General features: G+C 40.5%; 1 protein-coding gene across 1 annotated transcript in view; it reads right to left on the bottom strand.

The window, feature by feature from the left end:
* The window catches only part of NXPH2 (neurexophilin 2), a 55,406-nt gene extending 40,365 nt beyond the window's left edge, over nt 1-15,041 (bottom strand). Inside the window, exons 1-3 of the mRNA XM_030581092.1 lie at nt 14,972-15,041; nt 14,388-14,459; nt 13,319-13,440 (exon numbers count right to left, since the gene is read on the bottom strand). Of these exons, the coding sequence (XP_030436952.1) occupies nt 13,319-13,372 (54 nt within the window). The 5' untranslated portion in view covers nt 13,373-13,440; nt 14,388-14,459; nt 14,972-15,041. The remainder of the gene's footprint in view (nt 1-13,318; nt 13,441-14,387; nt 14,460-14,971) is intronic.
* Between the last annotated feature and the right edge of the window lie 4,955 nt (nt 15,042-19,996).

Here is a 19,996-nt window from a genome sequence, read left to right as displayed (position 1 = left end):
AACACAAGCAGATTTGCAGGTCTGCATTCAGGAAAGTATCTACCAGCACTTCCTTCCCTGACTCCTGCTCCATAAACCTGCCTATACTACTATACCAGCAAAAGACTGTTTTTTCCCATTACAGCTTATACCGGTTCCCTGGACAAAATAAGCCGTAACAACAGAATTCTTTTGACAGTGTAACCAAGTCTACGCCAGAGCTTTTGACAGTATAAAAATGTAATTAAAAGTCACCACCACCACCTCTACTCTCTCTCCATCCACTCCTAAATGAATACGCCATACACTTCAGAGACAAGTCCTGCACATGACAAACCTCTTAGCCCAGATCCTGAACTGTGTCAGTATCAGCACAGCCCAAGGTTTAGAGGTAAAGGTGTCCCCAGTACAAAACAGTGTGGCCTCTACTTTACACCCAGTTGCCCAGGGCACCAAATCAGTAGCAGCAGCCAGCCACATCCTCTGTGTCACAATGGGGAATAGGAGACGTTTTTCACTGATGAAAATATTCATGCTTTCATGTCTCAGGACATATAGGAGAGAACATAAAAAGACAGGCTTAGCATTTCAATAACTTATGAGCAGAACATGCGCCAGTGGTATAAGGATGTTATCCCGCAACTGAAAGAACTACTCGTTGAATAGTTCAACAGTAAATTGTTTGGCATTTTGCCCATTTATGTGTGTGTATTTTACTATGCCATTAGAGGTTCTTATATTCCTCTTCCAATGAATATTATGTTGAAGATGTGCCTGGACCAAAACCCCAGATCTGACTATTCCACTTTTTGGTTAAGTCCAGGTCTAAATCTAAACCATTATTAAAGCAGAGTTTAATTAAAGTGGATACTGGTTTTCACCTTGGGGACTATATATTTAAAATTCACATACTATTTAAAATTTTCTCCTCAATTATCAGCTTTATTAACACCAATTAAAAATCTAGTAGCAAGTCTGAACTGGACAAGACAACCCAATCCGTCAAACCCAAACTAAGACAGTGACTATTATATATGTAGCTTTCACCACATTAATCTTTTTACTCCACCAAGAAATTAAACTATTACATTCATTGATAACATTTTAATGAAATTCTAAAAGGCTCAATTTAACAGTAGGCTAGTATTCTTGATCTTCATGATTATTATGTGGCTTACATCAGAATCTCTCTCTCTCTTTTCCTGATGGTTAACAATGTAGAACATTGTGCTGATTAAAAACAATAAAATGAGTCTTGAGTGAAATAAGCAAGTATATAGTAACTAAGCCACTCCCCCTTCCAAAACACCCTAAATAAGATACCAGGTTTAAATTCCCTAGTCCTGCCAATTTCAGGCTCTCAATTGCTGATCATGGATATTATATCATGAAAATCTGCATAAAAGGTTTAAGAAATTAGTATCATAAAATGGATTTGAGTATGAAACATGCCAATTTTTTTCTTTCCCTCATATATTTACTGGTATTTACTTCTAAAACATTTTATTTTAATATATTTAACATTTAATATTAAATAAAATGTTCTGGGAGATTGATATACACTGGTGCATGGGGGAATGTCCTAATGTGGGAAACAGATTTTATTTCTGAAAGCTATAATAATTACACACAATCAAAATGTATGAGTAATATTTTAAGCTGATTTTGATTTGTGCACTTTCAATTGTGCATTCAGTTTTCAAAGTTGAACTGTGTCAAAAAACAAGAAAATTGGGAAAGAATTACATGAAAATGGATTTCACTGTTTTTGGAACTTGGGAAAATCTGTCAGCAGTAGTTTTACAATTTTTGCTGTTAACTAAAGCTGGATTTTGAGAAGAAAAAAACCCAGCTTTCTCTGCCCCCAAAATGCTAATGTGTGCACTGCAGTGAAAGCGCAGCTTGCTGTACTGTTCAGTCTTGATGTGAATTTTACACACCAGAGCTCATCACTACAGCAAGGAGTGCTTGACAGGGAGAGGGTGTCAGAAGAAAAAAATACTATATATACAAATAGTGCAATCTCTATGGCATCTGCAGTTTTTGGAATGCTTGGCTGTGTGCTAAACAAAACCACAAAACAAAAAAATCCACATTTAATCCAGTGGGACTTTTGCCTCAGTAGGGGACAGCCACACTAAGAGGTTTTCATAAAAACATCCTTTGTGTAGAAAACAAAGCCAGAAATTTTTCTGCATTCCTATAGCTGATTAAAAAACTGGGCAAATAAACGAAAGCAACATCCAAGTATAGCTGGGATCCACTGACTAAAAGGTTTCATTGGACAGCCTCTCTCCACAGAATGGGGTTTGACCACATACTAAGTGGCTGAACTGCTCCTCATGGTTCTGCTGCCTTGGTTCTACTGTGCACTGTAGCAGCATTGCTGGGGAAACTGAGGGAGGCATATAAGGGCTGATTTTAAAATGCAGAAACACTGAAATTCATGAACTAGGCTTCTCCTACCCATCCTTTCACATCGTACCAGTCTCCATGGCACAGCCCTCTAATCCAGTACGTAAATTGCAAACTAGAGGCCAGATTCATCAGTTCAGAGCAGCACAAAGCAGCTGAAATGATGTTCTGGAATATCTGCCCTTAAAAAGAATGTTTTAAGGTTGCTGCATCACATCTTCAACTCAAAAATATCATGTAACACCACTGTCTTTGGGTTTCTTATTTAGTGTTTGTATATGCATTTTAAGAGTTTTCTTAAAAAACACGGACATTCCAAGGGGGAAGAATTAAGATGGAGATTGAGAGGACATGTTAGAAATTTAGAGTAAGATATATTACAGGACTGTTGTAATTATCCCAAAACCAAGCACTGGAAAGCCAGGATATTAAGAGTTAAGGTTACACTTAAAAAAAAAATCTAAAACACGTTGAGGTTTGGAAATGCACAGTTAAAGCACTCAAACAACCTTAACTCTGCCCTGTCGTGATGCTATAACCATATAATTAAGGCATTTTAGTATCTGTGGTCCCAGATAAGATTAAATGGATATTTAAAGATGCTCAGTTTGTTTCTTCCATATTTTTCTCTTCATGGTATCACTACAAGGCAGACTTAAGGTTGTTTGAGTGCCTTCACTATGCATTTCTACAGCTTAATATGTTTCAATTTTGTCTAAGTGTAACCGTAACTCTGAATGTTCTGGGTTTCTAGTGCTTGATTTTGAAATAATTACAAACTCTATATAGTTTATTTTACTCTAAATTACTGGTATGTACTCTCAACCATGACATGTTTTTGTCTTCAAAATATGAAATCAAAACTGTGGGTTATTTTGAATGCAGTGTAGCTGTAATACAGCTTGGCTTTAGGAAAGCCAATGATTTAGCAGCTCATCAAATTCTACTAGAAAAGTAAATAGAAACAGTATATGAAAAGTATCACATGAACTAGAAACTGGATTATAAACAACAGGTAGCGTTAAACAGCATATTAAGTTAATAGACATATGTCATATTAATTGGCCTGGGTAACTTCCCCTAACATCCCCAGATATAGTCGGGAAGTCAGCCTCCTCCCGGGCAGTGTGGCTCCATCCTCCTATAGATAGTATTTCATAAATCCAGGGTCCATATTGCAAGAGAGGATGTAGACTCGAGCAGCTGGGCTGGGCAGAATACTCAGAGCCACCCCTCTGGGCTTGCAGAGGTGAAGCAGAAAGATCCTTTTAAAATTAATTCTAAATCTAACTAATTACTTGTAAATTCTCAAAGTGTATTCTATACTCAAAAGTGCTGTAATTCTGGGAAGGATATACCATAGATATCTTTGTACATACAAGTACTAGAACTCTTGCTTTAAGTGCAAAGCTCAATTCATTGTTAACCATGAATCTGTGACTAACATTTTCATAATGTTCGCTCTCTCTTTCACCCTTCGTTTTGGATTTTTTAATCTCTTAGGTCCCAATCCTGCAAGAAGCTCTAAGCACAGAATATCCCTCCATACAGAGCACCTTGCAGGATCAGAGCCTTTGATGGCAAGCTTTTCAGGACATGACTATGTCTGAGTAAGCAGGGTCTAAGTGAGCTCTCTCCTGGTATCTAGTGATGAACTAGGGGAAAAAGACTTCAGGAACAGACTGTATTTGCATAGACACACCTACTCTGCTCAGCAGATGGAGCTGCTTTGCCAAAGTGATCAATTCTGGCTGGTTTGCGGTTACAATTTATTTTTGAATTTAATGTTGGGGTAATGAAATATTATCCTTATTGTATGAGTAAAGGACAGCAAAACTGTACTTGGTATGGCCTGACTGAGGGTCACTTTAAATGTAATCTCACTTGCAAAGCAGAGGAAGGGATGCCAACTCCCAGTTAAAGAGACAGGAGGTAGAGACAGTTGTTCCTACCTACCCACCCTTATGGACTCTGTTTAAACAGTCCTAGACACCATGTGACCCTCTCTTCCCCTCCCCAGTGTTTAAAGACAGAGCTGATTGATTCAGCTGAGAGTCCAATGGTTCTGTTCAGCGATTACCAGAGCTGAATCACTGATAGCAGGTCTAGGGGCTAAGTCTTTGACTTGGTGTATGGACAGTGCTGCAGAAAAAGACAATGCGGAGGCTACACTAGCAGTGAGGTTCCCTGCTACACAGTGAAATCACTAAAAGCTGAAATCAGGAAGAGCTGGGCTACATGGTGGAACCTCAGCACATGGCCCCCCACACACACACTTCCAAGGTGGAAGGTGAACCCACCTTTGAGCTCTGGGTCTTTGCTGACTAAGGACAACCAACTGTCAATGGAATGTAGTGACAGGAAAGGGGAGTGACATGTTAAAGGGAAATTCATTTGTTGGACCTTCACACGCAGGGTGGGAAATTGAGCAAAAGACACTGTCCATATGTACTGTGGGTTGGGTATTTGCTTGTGGTTACATGCATATGTATCATGGTTGTGGTGTTTTCACAAATGAATTCCTGGATTCCTTTCCCTGTTAAAAGTTTTATTTTGTTATACACAGACTCAGTGCTTGCGAGGGGGGAAGTATTGCCTCTTAGAGTTACCCACAGGCCTGCTGACGGGGGGGGGGCAAAGGGGGCAATTGCCCAGGGCCTCGGGCTATTTAAAACAGCCCTGGGGCTCCTGGTTGCCGCTGGCAGTGCAGCAGAGCTAAGGCAGGCTTCCTGCCCGCCCTCACTCTGCTTCCGCCCCCAGTGCCGATTCTGCAGCTCCCATTGGCCGGGAATTGTGGCCAATGAGAGCTGCGGGGGCGGTGCCTGAGTGCAGTGGCATGCAGAGATCCCCTGGGCCCCCCGCTTAGGAGCCACTGCCAGAGGGGTGTGCTGGTCGCTTTCAGGAGCCGCCTGAGGTAAGCGCTGATCTTCTCACCCCCTCCTGCACGCCAACCTGCTGCCCCAACATAGAGCCCGCACCCAAACTTCCTCCCAGAGCCCAACCCTGCACCCCCCCACACCCAAACTCCCTCCCAGAGCCTGCACCCGCTCCTGCACTCAAACTCCCTCCCAATGCCTACATTTTGCATCCCCTCCTGCACCCAAACTTCTTCCCAGAGCCTGATCCTGCACCCAAACTCCCTCCCAGAGCCCGCACTCTTCACCCCCTCCCATACCCAAATTCCCTCTCAGAGCTGGCGCCCTCCCACACTCAAAGTGCCTCCCAGAGCCCGACCCTGCACCCCCTCCTGCACCGAAACTCCCTCCCAGAGCCTGCACCCCACACTTCCTCCCTCACCCAACCCCCCTGCCCCATCCTGCTGAAAGTAAGCGAGGGTCAGAGAGAGTGACGGAGGGGGGATGGAGAGAGCAGGGGTGGAGCTTCTGAGAAGGGGCAGGACAGGGTGTGGCCTCAGGGAAGGGGTGGGGTAGGGGGCAGGGCAAGGGTCTTTGGGTATCCAGCAGTGCAGCCAGCATCTCGCTGGGCACCAGCCAGCGCAGGCGCAGCACAGCCCAAATGTCAGGCAGATTGCGTCTGCCTGGGTGCAGCTTGTGTGTGCGCGACGGCCCATTGACTGTTCTGCCCTGGGGCCCAGAATTGCTGTCGGTGGGTCTGGGTACCCAGGATCTGTTAAAGGTGGTGGTTAGTTTTCCCAGATCACTGGGTGCAGGCTTGAGCTAGTTCTGTTTTGCATTGTTTAGAAAAACTCCTAAATACTGAACCTGGCCCTCGTTGCTGCCGACTCTGGCAGAAGGGTTACATCTGCACAGAGTTTAGCGCATTTTGGGTGCTACTACAATATAAATAATAATAGTGCTTGGAATAAAGGTCAAAAGAGGGTGATAAATTGTTTGCATGATTCAGGCTGGAACAAAGTAATGAAATGACATTAGGAAAAGAGACTAAATATCAGAAAAAACTTGGAAATGGTATGATCTGTTAAATTGTGGAGCTAGGACAGTTTCTAAAGAAAGTGGTGGAAGCTATGTTGCATGAGTTATTAAAAACTAGTCTAGACAGCGTGATAGAAAATATACCATAGGGAGCAATCCTGTGCAGGAAGGGGTATAGATTAGATAGCCTAACAGGTCCTATTTCTTTAAGTTTCATTATTCTATAAACTTCCTAAAGATATTCTATAGTAATTTAAGCTACTCGACTTGACTGGAAATCAAGAGACTGTAAATTAAATGTAAAGACAACTAAAGGACGTAATTTAGGAATTTCTGGAAATATTCTAAAACATAAATAGGTCACTTTGGCTTTGAACTCAGGAGAAGAAGAGTTGAAGGAGAATATAATGTTTGGGAGTCAAAACTAGAGTTGATTTATGTTGGCCATGTTGGCATGATAACTTTCACAACTTCTCCTCTGTTTTCAGACTCCCACTTATTTGTCCACTAAAAATTCCCAGGCAAACACCTCATCCTTGTACCAGAATTTGGCCACATGGCAATTTGACAGAGAGAAATAAAAAGATATGTGAAAATACATCTCTTGCACCTGAAAGAAGCCAGCCCCATATCTGTTCAGTAAAAGTGCCATTGTTTTTACCAAAACTTCATCAAGAAGCTTAGATTGGCAAAAAAGAAAAGGGCAATGCTTCTCACAAGTCCTCAAGAATGAATTGGTGCAATTGACTTTAATGGTCCCATCTATTGTATAAATACAGATTTATGACTTTTTTAAAAAATGGTCTGTGAAAATATATTTAAGGAAATGTACAGTGTTAGTTAATGACTCACTATATCCTAATAATTCTTGAGATGTTAAGATCTGTGCTATAAATACATACACACAAGAAATTGTTTAAAAATATGTATTATTGATCTGATGGACTGAAATAGTTGAACTGGAGCCATAAGAGTTTATCTTGTCAGCATGTAATATTAATAAAAATAACAATAAAAACCTTTTTAAAAGCTTGTTATTCAACTAGTAAAGATACTGACTTATTTAGAGCCTTTATGGCTTGATGTTCAGTATATATGGATATTTAGACACAATTGTAAAATCTGTATGCACCAACTTCCTATTATGTCTAAGGGGATCATGATGCATGAATAAATGTTACCAGAAATAGTGCCTGGATCTCATGAGTTCTAGGCCCATGTCCAAACCACTAGACCACAGCATCTCCTGCTGCCAAACCCCTGCCAAGCATTTAGAGTAAAATTTTCAAGAGCACCTAAGTGACTTAGGAGAAAGTCAATGGGACCTAGCTGCTTAGAGAGAGATTTTCAAAAGTATTTTGGTGCCTAGAGACAGACAGGTGCCTAAAGAGCTTTAAGCACCTAGGTAGGTTAGGCACCTATTAGGTGCTTTTGAAAATCTCTCTGGCTACCTGTCCACATCTCTATGTAGCAAAATACCTTTAAAAATCTGGCCTTAAGTCCTAGGTCCCATTTACTTTCAACAGGTCTTAGGTTCCTAAGTGCTTACGGGTATGTCTACGTTGCGATAAAAGACTCATGGCACAGCCACAGCTGGCCCAGGCTTGTGGGTCTCAGGCTGAGAGGCTATAAAATTGAGTGTGGAGATTCAGGCTCCAGCCCAATCCCAAGCCCAAATGTCAATGCTGCAATTTTATAGCCCTCTAGCCCAAGCCCCGCAAGCATGAGTTAACCTACCTGGGCCAGCCACAGGTCTTTTACTGCATTGTAGACATACACCATGTCACTTCTGAAAATGGAATCTTGTCACTATTATTCTCTCTCTCTCTCTCTCCATTTTTCCCATCTATTAAATGAGGTTACTAGTAATTAGCAAAAATTATTACACATATTTATTGGGTATTTCAGCAGGGGTTGTGGGGCAAACATCATCATCCCCATTCTACAGATGGTGAAACAGATGCAGAGGTTGAGTGACTTGCTTGGGAAGATGCGCTGTGATCTAGTGCATTAGGCTTGGGTATCACCATCAGGACACCCAGGTGTCAGTTTTCTCCGCTGTCTTGTTGTGTGATTTTTTTTTAACAATATCCATAACTTCTCTGTAGCTCCGTTATGCTACATGTAAAATGTGTCTAATATTTACCTACCACACAGGACTAGATCAACCAATGTTTGAAAATCATGTTTACATCCTTATGTGGAAGATGCAAGGTATCAACATATTTCATTAATACAAACTGAAATATAATTCCCATTCCACCTTCTTAATATAGACCTTTCATGCCACACAATGGAAATTTCACAACTTTGTTAATCCTACTACCCACAATGGTTGGTCTGTTTTAAACTTCAGTCTCCTTGCATCCTCCTTAAACTACCTATACTCTACTGCATTAAGCCATGATAGATGTGGTTTTACGTTTTCTGCAGCATCAAACAAAACATCAAAATAAACAAGGTGAAATCTTGGCCCTACTAAAGTCAACAGCACAACTCCTACTGAATTGAATAAGAACAGGAATTGACCCACAGGATTTAAGGCACCTGGAGAGTCTTGGTTTTCTATCTGAAATGCAAAATATCCAGATTTGTCATGTCAACCAGCTGTGATTATTGCAGGCACAATTACCCTTACATAGAGGGTGCCTGGGTTAGCAGGGATAAAGAGGCACAATTCAGGTTTGAGGGGACCTTAGCACTGCACTTCATACTTTTCAACACATACTTCTGTTAATTGCAAACTTAACTTTGAATATATTAACTTTCAAGATGTTTGTGTTTCTTCTACTATTACAGTGTTCCAGTAAGGTTCTTTCCCCCTTACAGTTGTACTTTTTCATCAATGACTCAACTCTATTTTAACAAAGACTGTGTCTAAGAATTTTGGATTGTTTGTCAAATTTAATTTTGAATAAAGGTAATTATTTCAGCTACTTATCAAAAATTAAACACAAATGGACTAATTTTTTACTGATTTTTCCCTTAAACTAAAGCTACATTAACCAGTCTTACTAAGGAAAAAGTTCTTAAATAAACTTCTCCATTTTGTGTGCACACACACTCACCAAACAAACAATTTAAAAATAACTCATCTGCTTTTAAAAGGTATTTATAAAACAACTGGCTGTTAGATGAACAGCATGTTTGACAATTCTGCCAAGTGAGAATGTTCATGGCTAAGTAAGAAATAAGTTTCGTGAGAATGCTGACATAACTTGAACTATAGGCACTAGGAAGTGCTGCTATTTTATATTTATTTATTTCAAATTTTATGCCCAAAAGCTTCAGGAAGTAGAATTTAAAGAACAAGCAAGCAGTTAAACTACCCTGTTACAGGACCATTACAATGCACTGCACTAGCATTTGTCTACAACTGTGAAACACTGAGATAAAGAACTACTGGCCCATTCTTACAGAGATAAAGGAAAATCAGACTTGCATCCATGATTCAAATGCAAAAATACATGACTATTAATATTACCTGGAATTAGGAAAGCAAAGGTGCGATGTTTGTTTTTGTTTATCTGTTTAGGTAGTTCCACACATTTTAAACTAGGGACCTATGCAAATAACTTTAAAATGCTGTTGTGAAATACATGACATTTTTCATCAGCAAAATATAAATAGGGGAAATACAATGAAGTTAAGAAAAAAAGCAGGCCAAATATCAGGAAAACTTGCTAACAGTAAAATTGATTAGAATGGGGAATAATCTGCCAAGTAAAGTGGAGGAAGCCCTATCTCTTCAGACTCTTAATATTACATTTGACAAAACACTGGCAAATGTACTGTAGAAAATAATCCAGTATTGCTAGAGACTGTAGTAGATGACCTTAGTACTTTAGTTCTTTTCCACTTCTAAAGGAGTGATTCCATTATTCATAAAATATAATTACTAATGCAACACTGTGTAATTGACAATTGAACATCTTAATTAATATTAACATTAAATGTAAAACAATTGCAACTACTGGTTATAATACTGTAGCAGCTTTTTATTTTGTCTTGTCATTTAGCCAATAAATGCCCAAATGAGTATTGACTGTGCACAAATTATCATTCTGACGTATATTGACTAGGGATGTGTGGAGTAAACTGATTTATAAACTGAAGATTCTCCTAGAGAAAAGTGAGTTAGCACACCTCTGTAATCTGATATAATAGCATGCATTCTCATTGTTTAATATACTTGAATATATAAAGTAGTGTGAAAAAGTGTGTATGTGTATACAGACTTCCATTTGCATTTGAAAGGCATATCCTGATTTCAAACTGAAACTAGATGAAGTGTATTTTTCATTTTTAGTTCTAAATGCCTTAAGAAATATGGCACACTCACTGATGTATTTACTTTTTGCATTTTAGCACCTTTTCCCATTAACCATGAATTTTACATACTTAAGTAGAAATTAACCTAAAAAATTATCATCCCAAATCCTGTAAGAAATTTTGAGATGAAGGCTTGCTGCTTATACAAAGTTTGCTGAGTCTCATTTTGCTCTATCACAACTCTAAATATTGTAATTTTCTCTTCATTGGCTGAAATGCGGAACCTCTTGTAGTATATTAAGATTCTCTCTGTTGATCTTTGATTATTTAAGAAGATAAAACAAGAATTGATATTTAAATATCACCAATACCAGCTTGCTAAAATTCTATTAATTAGATTCCAAGAAGCAATTATTCATTTGAAAAATCTAATCTATATACCACCATCGGTACCAAGTGTTCTAAATTCAATCTAGTATTCTCCGTTTAGAACAAAATAACAATAAAACTATAGTTTAACTTTAGTTAACAGAAGGCAAAGGCTAAATAAATATCCTGATATAATCCAGTATACCACATTACTTCGTACCCCTAAACTACCCGTAAAATCTAAGACATTCTTGCTTTGTTTCAAATTATTTTTGATTAAATTAATGATAAGCATTGCAGGATTAAGTGCCTCCAAAGCTTTAGTTGTTTGTGATGTAAATAGCAGAAAGCCAGAAAAATACTCCCCCACCCCACCGTGAGTTATACAGCTGAGAACAGGTATTGACTTCATGTGATTTTTGTAGCATCAAAGAAAACATATTTTGATTCTTCAAAGTGATCAGCGTTCACACTAAACAATTTTAAACACCACAGCAAGTAAGTTCACATCATCATCCATAAAAAATGTGGAATATGACTGATGCCTGTTGGGACAAGTTTTAATCAGTCCCTTTGATATCTGGTAATAAAAAAGAAAAAGAGAAAGTGTTTCAATTTAGTTCTCTCCTCCTCAGCAATTTAGTAATCCATTTACTGCTTTCCATTCACATCCCTAACCCCTGTGTGTTTGGTTAGCTAGAAACTGTGCTGTAAGAATGTGAAGAATGTGAACAGCCTTTTATTGTCCAAAAGGATAGCAGTGCGAAAGAAATGTGTGCCTTATCGCAAGACTGCAGCTCCGTACTTCATTGCCATGATAAAGTGCTGAAGCAAAAAACATTACAAGACAAGCACAATCCAAAAACGGATTAGAATTTGACATAAGCTTCCTCAAAAACGAATCAATCAAATCATGCTGTAATATTAGAATCCAGTTCTTAAGGAGGGTGTTTAATCCCTTCAAGGTTTATTACACATTCCCTATTGACTATGGTGACAAACTTTCAGATACAAGATAGCTAGGAAGAGAGGCAGAACTTTTGCAGCCTAAATCAGAGATAACTGCTCATGTAATTAACATGCTCCTTAAAAAAAGGCATTTTGAAATAAAATTACAATAATGTTTCCTTTGCTTTCAGGTAAGGCTGGCGAACTCATTTTAAGGTTCTTTATTTTTTCCCCTCAAATTCAGTTTATTTTTCACTAATATCCCAAGAATAAGAATTTTATTTTCTCATTAAAAGGGGTGTGCTAGAGATCACACTCTTTACACACCTATTTCAAATGAAGCATCTCATTTTAATTTTATTTTGTAGCTCCAGCTTTTTAAATCTCTATTGCCTAAACATACTACTTCAGTCACTCAAATTCTTTTGCATTTAAGGTATAATTAAACACTACTACACAGGCACATCTTTCTGTACCTAATCCAAATGGACAGAAATCCTTGTGTGGAGTTCAACAAAGAATCATAAACTCTACAATAACTGTTTAATATGAAGTCAGGAAAACAGAAAAGTTCATAAGGACAAATAATTTTAAGCCAGTGTTTGTCATCCACTTCCTTAAAATAGTTAACTAAATTGGTACTATGCAATGCTAACTGTGGATCTAGAGTAAGGTTCAGAAGTGGAATTGTGATACTCTGAAGCATCACATAGCTCAGGATATTCAACATGTCCACAGTCACAGATATATCCTAAAGGCAGTTATAGCTTCTATTGTTAGAGAGTATTATTTAAAATACAGGCCTTAGAAATGTGAAATCCCAATTAAACTTATTGAAAAATATTACCAAAAAATACAGAGAAAACTATGGCACTCTAAAAAGAGAATCTTAATTTACGGGACTGTAACCATCAGTTACTTAGGTGCAAGTTGTGGCTGCCTTTATTGCATTAAAGTCTACCCCCTATTTTATCTCCAAAAGGTAGGCAGGTAGACAACCATTACCTTTCCCAAGTAACATGACAGCAGTTTAATGGGAGAGGATATACAGATTGTGTGTTAAGAACTCTTATTCAGTTGCTCTTAGAGTTGCACGAAACAAGCAGGCAGAAAAGAGAGTGTTAAATGCCACGCTCCTAGCAAAAAGGCACCACAATCCACACCTAGCACAAATGTTTGATGAAGGGGCATGTGCTCCATTACTTTGGATATTTGAGACTGGTTACAAAAAACTAAACTCACCCTAAATAATTAAATAAACCCTCTGCAAAGACTCTGGGTTACGGTATTTCTAGCCTACATAACAACCTGCAAAGGAATGCTTGCTGCTTTTGACACAGAGATAAATGCAAACGCCTTTCAGAAACGCCGTGGCTATAGATTTCCAAGGGCTCTGCAGTTACTTTTAGCATAAAGAATTTTTAAAAAAAGAGCAGACTTACAAGCTGAAGGAAGCTCTGTACCACAACAAGAGGCAGGGGCTGCAGGTACATCATTCTGACTTGGAGTCTAGGAGATGATTTCCCTTACTTGGATCTTGCACATCTCCACTTGGGGGGCAGGACTGAGTACAGGGACATGCCACTGTGATCACCTTAAGCAAAACACAGTCAAGGAGAAGCAACCCCCCAACCCATCCTCAGCGCAGCGCTCCGCTTGTCAGGCAGCGGGGCCACCTGAGCTGGCCACGGCAGAGCCCTCCCGTGCCGCGGCAGGACTGGACTGAGATCCGAGGGGGCCGTCACTTCCCCCGCCCCCCCCGGGGGCCGGGCGGCAGCGGCAGCAGCATCCCCGCTGCGCGCGCCAGCCGCCTCCGGAGCTGCCCGCCCCGCGCGCGGGCGGCGCGAGGCAGGGCGGGGAGGAGCTTGGGAGCGGCGGGGTCCCGCCGGGAGTTGGGAGCGGCGTGGCTGTGAGGAGCGGCCGGGAGGGGACCCGGGGCGGCGGGAGCCAGGCGCGCAGCGGGGAAGTGCAGCGGCAGGGCGGGGCGTGCCCGGGGGAGCGGCGCTCCGGGCGGGTGCCACGGCCGGGGAGGAGCTGAGGCGGTTGGGCCAGGAAGGGGACCCGCGGCGGGGCGCTGGGAGCCCCGGCGGGGAAGCGGCCTGGCCCCGGGGGCACGTCGGGCGGCATCTCTGACTGAGGCAGGAGCTTCGTGTCCACGGCCCCGTGATGTAACGCCGAGGGGGGCGGGCACCTCCGCACCGGGGAGCGGCTCCCAGCCGGGCGTGCGGGAGCAGGGTGGGGGGTGGACTCACTTGCGCGGCCCAAGGGGGCCCGGGCCAACCCCTCCCGCGCTGGTGCTCGTGCGGCGGAGCTGCCCGGCCCGCCAGCGGGGAGAGGCGGGGAGCGGGACCGCCCTAACTGGGGGGGGGAGGATTGGCGTTAGTAGAACTGTACTTTACTGCGAACCCTTAAGCCAGGCCTGGCCCGCACGCACGGCTTTGCTGCAGGATCAGGACTAAGTAAAGCAAGTTTGCATTTTTCACCCAGGGACAGGACACACTGGGGGATCACCTTGAACGTCATTTCCTTCCCCTTTGGCCCATTGCTGCTTCGTTTGAGGAGATGGAGATTCCAGCCTGGGTGCTTAAGACATTTTAAAACAGGGATGGAGGTAGTTAAAGAAAAGTATTTAAAATGATCAACAAACTATTTAACCCCTGCCGTCCCCCCCCCGTCTCCCTGTTCTCATTGCTTTCCCCTCTAAAAGGAAAGGGAGGGTGGTTTGAGTTAATTTACACATTTTATCCTGACTTTTAAGGAGGCCTGCTGTATTTATAGTGCCCCTTTTCCCTTATAAATCTCTATTTGCAGCTCAGATACAATGCTGGAGAGCTGGGGCACATATAGGAAAGTGTGTGTTTTGTTTTCAGTGTTGTTCTAAAGGAAAATGATGCTTGGCAGAAGCAGGGCTACCACACTACAGGACTTGCAAAAGTCAGTTTATATTACAGGGTTTAGGCATTTAGAGCTAGTTATAGGTTCAACCCAATGAGATTTAGGGTTCATTGAGATTTCACTCTCTTCCCATGTGACTCAAGAATGTTCCCAGAAAGACTGACTATTCTTTATAAAATGCACTTTTCCATGTTACATACCTTAGCAAGGTCCATTGCTTCTTTGGGGGGAGCATGATTGCAGGTGGCTGCACCAGCAGTTTCATCACAGCTAGGGTCCATCATCACCATAACTCTGGAGACACAACTTTCTCCAGGGGGATCAGAGCACACAAACACTATTAATTAACTCACCCCTCTGAGCTAGAACAGCATCTACGAGGGGAGAGAAAGTTCTTAGTTTGGAGCAGATTGTTTTCACATTCAGGAAAAAGTATGATTGCTCATGTTACAGAAGAGAGGAGAATCTAGCACATACCTGGCTCAGTTGATACACATGTTCAAAAAGATCCAAGGAAGGAGGGATGAGTCCAAGCAAAACAAACCAGGATTAAATGATTTTCTTTTAGTGGCTACAAAAACCAACAACAAAAATACACACCTGGACCAATTTTTGAGAAAAGGATAAGAAGCTTGACGCTTTTCACTCTCTGTCCTCCATTTTCTAAGTGCCAGATGATCAGTTAAAACCTGAAAAAGGAGAAGTAAAGTTTTGAAAACATGATGTGTTCATGAGGCAACCTGTTTAGCTGAAGTTCCAGTATGCTCATAGAATAGATGGGTGCACTGAATACATTCACCTACTGCTTTCTGTGGAAGTGAAGTGGTAGTGCTTATATTTTTAATTGATGTGATTGTTCCGAGCTTGGCAGTGCCACATCTTTCTAATCTGTAATTTGCATGTGATGTGATATGCAACCGCTCTACCACCAGGCTGAAATTGGGATAGCAGCAGTCATTTCATTTTTCAAAACCGGGCCTGTCATTTGCAGATTAGTTTCCCCCTAATTTTCTCCTGCCATGTCTCATCTTATTACTAACTCCATGTTCCAATTTCATTCAGACTGCCCCTATATTTTAAACTTCTCAAAGCCTCATTAGTAAAAAAATGTTTAAAAATTCTGTAACTGTCCAGGAAAACTGGCCCAATTTTACCAGATGATTACAATAATGTAGTTGTATCCATTAGTTTCCCAATTAGATTCCTCTTCTGAATGTCATATATGGAATTGTATTCTGTGCATGGGGTATAGTCTTAAATCTCAGGTATTCATTTGGGTCTGAAAAATTACACTTGATCCATAACAATAAAAATTCAACTAGTTAAACTCTAAAATGAGTTCATTTTCATCACACTCCGAAGATACAGAAAATACCTTGAACAAACACAAATGCTCATTGAGACCATCCATTAAAATTCAATCTGCATATGTTCAGATATTTTTATAATATTTAATATTTTGAAAGTTCACCCCAGTTATATGTTCATTTTAGTAGATCTGCGTAGTGCTGCATTTTTACTTTTAAAAAAAACCACTAGAGAATAGTCAATTTAAATGACATATGGACTTACACTTATTTAACAAAATTTGAATCTAAATGTTACTTCCATATCCTGGGTTAAAAATAAATGGTGCCTTCTACAAACGTATTTGTTTAGGGACTATGTATGTTAATTTCAGTTAAAAGAAATATTTATCCACATATAAGTTAAACAATTATTAAATCAGCTAATGTATTAATGAGAGAGTGCCCATTTCTATCAAGGCAGTGACATCTACAGAGCATCCTATTCTATGCTGAGCTAGATAGATTACCATCGGACAAATGCATTGCAAAGCATAGTAGCAATAACACAATCTCTCTTCCCTCTAATAAATGGAAACATCTTGAGCGCTATCTGCTGTACAGAGACAGTACTACTAACATATAGATAGAGACATTGCCACATTTTTTTTTTTTTCCAAATCAGGGCTACATTATGCAGTAGGTTGAAAAGAATGTTATGCAATTAGTCCGAATTGTAAAGACTAAATTTGGATGAAGCATTTAGATAGATCTTTCTAAAATGAAAAGCTGTATGCTATAAATTCAAGGAAAGCTGAATTTCTGTAATTGGCTTTTAAACAATAGCGTTTAAACTAAAGTACTTTAGTTCTATCCGATTAAATACAAACAGACTCAATTTAAATGACATTAACGTTGTCACACAAACTATCAAAAGTTGGCCTTAAATCATACTTTTCACAGATTAAGAGTAAATGTTTGTAAAGCGCTTTGAAGATGAGAAGCATTATGCACAGGAAATGGTAAGTATTCTTAGTTGTATTCCATCCTAGAGAATTCACAGTTAAGAATGAAATGTTAGATCTAAACTTTGCATTCCCTTGCTTTGGTATGTTAGTGTCAACCTAAAATGTTGTTTGAATGTGAGTGTGTTAATTTTCTGGTCTAATTTGAAGAAAATAAAAAATCTTTCCCCGAAGATTATAAAATACATAAACCGCAGGAACAGTGCTGCCCTGACTGGAGGGTGGACCATATGATCCAGTACTGGGATGCCCAGAGTATGGCCTCAGTGACAAATATGGTCTCAAACCATCTCTGCCTGTAACTACAGGGTAAGGACGAAGATGATTAACAGCAGATTTTTATTGCAAGTGAATCTAGTCAACAGCAACTTCTGTTCCTTTATCAAATAACATATAAGCACAAGCAAATAAGACTTTTATTTATCCCTGTGCCAGTGTGGCATTCAGTCTCACTCTTCAAGTTACTGTTCAAACTCATTTCTTTTGGTTAATCTTAAAGGACATCCTCCACCCCACCCTTCTCCCTCTGTCCTCTAATTTTAATAGAGCAGATAAAAAGGAACAAAGTAGGTGCATACCCAACAATGAACATGTCAATGGTCACCACTGAGGGTAGAGGGATGAACTGGGGCCCACACAAGAAAGAAAACAATAATGGATGGAGTAGCTGTTAAATGGGTTCACTTTTCCTTCTCCGAGAGGTTCCAGAAACCAGTGCTTGGCAAAGGCCCTTACATTTGGGGTTCAACAAGCATCCATCTCGTCACCCCTTATATTCATTATGAAAAGCTGTAATTAGGGGAGTGGTTGAGACTTTGGATTGCAGTATCCCCATGTGACCGTGGTCGCTGGAGGGGCCACACACAATGTTCATTCGGAGCAAACTGCAAAGAATAGGGCAGATGATCCCAAAAACTGGTAATTTATTCTTATAATTAGATTCACCATGCCAGTAATAAACAGCTCTGTAATACCTTACTGGTTAGCAATCCAGCATTTGGCTCTCACCTACACAGCCAGCTCTATATAGTGAGGGTTATTTAAAAATCGTATTCACCATATATAAAGTTCTACCAATCCCAAGAGATTGGACACATTATTTATCAGGTCAATGAATATTTTAGATCTTACTAAAATACATGCTCACTGCCAATTCTTATTAACTAAATCTAAGATTCATTAAAAAAGAAAAGAGTTACTCTGGTTAAAGTTCATTATACATACAGATCTGAATAAAGTTCTTATATCAGTTTCATTGTAGAGATGACGAGGCTGCTGATTTGTAAAAGTTCTTTTTCTGAATCAGTTGAATAGGTGATAGGCCAATAGGCAGTCCATGTATGGAATTTGTTCAAATTCTTCCATGAGAATTCACAGGGATAATCCAGGGAACACCTGGAGACCTCAGTCTTGAGACTTGAACTTTTCCTGGCAAAGTTTAAGCAGATCTGAGAACCTCAGAGTTACGAATACCTCAGGAATAGAGGTTGTTCATAACTCTGAACAAAACATGGCTGTTATTTCAAAAGTTTACAACTGAACATTGACTTAACACAGCTTTGAAACCTTACTATGCAGAAGAAAAATGCTGCTTTTAACCGTCTTAATTTAAATGAAACAAGCACAGAAACATTTCCTTATCTTGTCAAATCTTTTTTTTTAAACTTTCCCTTTATATTTTTAGTAGTTTATGTTTAATGCAGTACTGTACTGTATTTGCTTTTTTGTGTGTGTCTCTGCTGCTGCCTGATTGCATATTTCCAGTTCCCAATGAAGTGTGTGGCTGACTGGTCAGCTCATAACTCTGTTGTTCGTAATGCTGAGGTTCTACTGTAGTAAGGAACAGGTCCCAAAGTTCTTTTATAGCTGAAGCTCAGCTGTTAAATCTTTTGGCAGCACGTGATCACAGCAGGTATTCTTTGGATGAAGAATTGCTTTGAAGTAAATCTCTATTTCCTAGGCATGCACCGGTAACTAGTCGCTTTCATTAGCATAAGGCAGTTAACCATTTTAATGGCTCATAGGTAGTTGTAGCGGCGTAGTCACCCTGCTTCAGCCCTGAAGTGGTTAAAACAGCCCTGGGAGAGGGCTGCCTTGGGGAGTCCATAGTAAAAGCAGCCCTGGAGAGGGCTGTGGCTGGGAAAAGGAATGAAAGCACCTGAGTAGCTGATCACAGGTGTGGCCAGCTCAATCAGGGCCCAGCTGGCCCTTATAAGAAGGCTGGGGGCCAGGAGCTGGAGGAGTCTGTCTCTAGCTGTAGAGAGAGAAGGACCTGGCTGCCTGGGAGCTCAGGGTACTAGGAATAGAGCAGGGCTGGGGAAAGGGAAGAGGAGCTGGGGAGCTCCATCCTGGCAATTCCCCAGGCTGCAGGCCTTGCCAAAGGCCAAAGCAGGTACAGGGGTTGCAGAGGTAAAGGGCACCAGGGTCTGGGAGGGACACGGGGGCCTAAGGCAGGTGAGCTGTCAGCCAGCAGAGAGCACTCTGAGCTGGAAGCAAGCTAATTCCCAGGGCAACCAGCAGGAGGCACCGCATCAGTGAGTCATCACTTCGCTACAGTAGTTTACTACAAACTTCAAAGAGAAATAAAAACGATATTATTACACCACAAGTTTCATCTAAATGTTAACATCCTCATTTGTTCTGTGAATCAATAGACTATAGTAATGAAATATAACAGCCAGGAACCGAAGTTTAGCACCTACAAGTTAATTAGATCACATTGTTAAATTTCTAATAAGCTATAGGTAAACAGAGACAAATACAATTAGTATCTACTTCTAATTTTCTGAAAATACAGGCTTACATTTCAAGAACTCTAATAATTTAACATGGCTTTGCTAACCATGTACAAGGAATGGGCCTAATTACCATTTTACTTTTCTAATAGGTCCTTACAGGTTGATTTTGGATGACT

Source organism: Gopherus evgoodei, chromosome 11 (assembly GCF_007399415.2).
Source record: "Gopherus evgoodei ecotype Sinaloan lineage chromosome 11, rGopEvg1_v1.p, whole genome shotgun sequence".
Lineage (NCBI taxonomy): Eukaryota > Metazoa > Chordata > Testudines > Testudinidae > Gopherus > Gopherus evgoodei.
The sequence above is the reverse complement of the archived record's forward strand: the minus strand, read 5'-3'. Positions and strand labels throughout refer to the sequence as shown.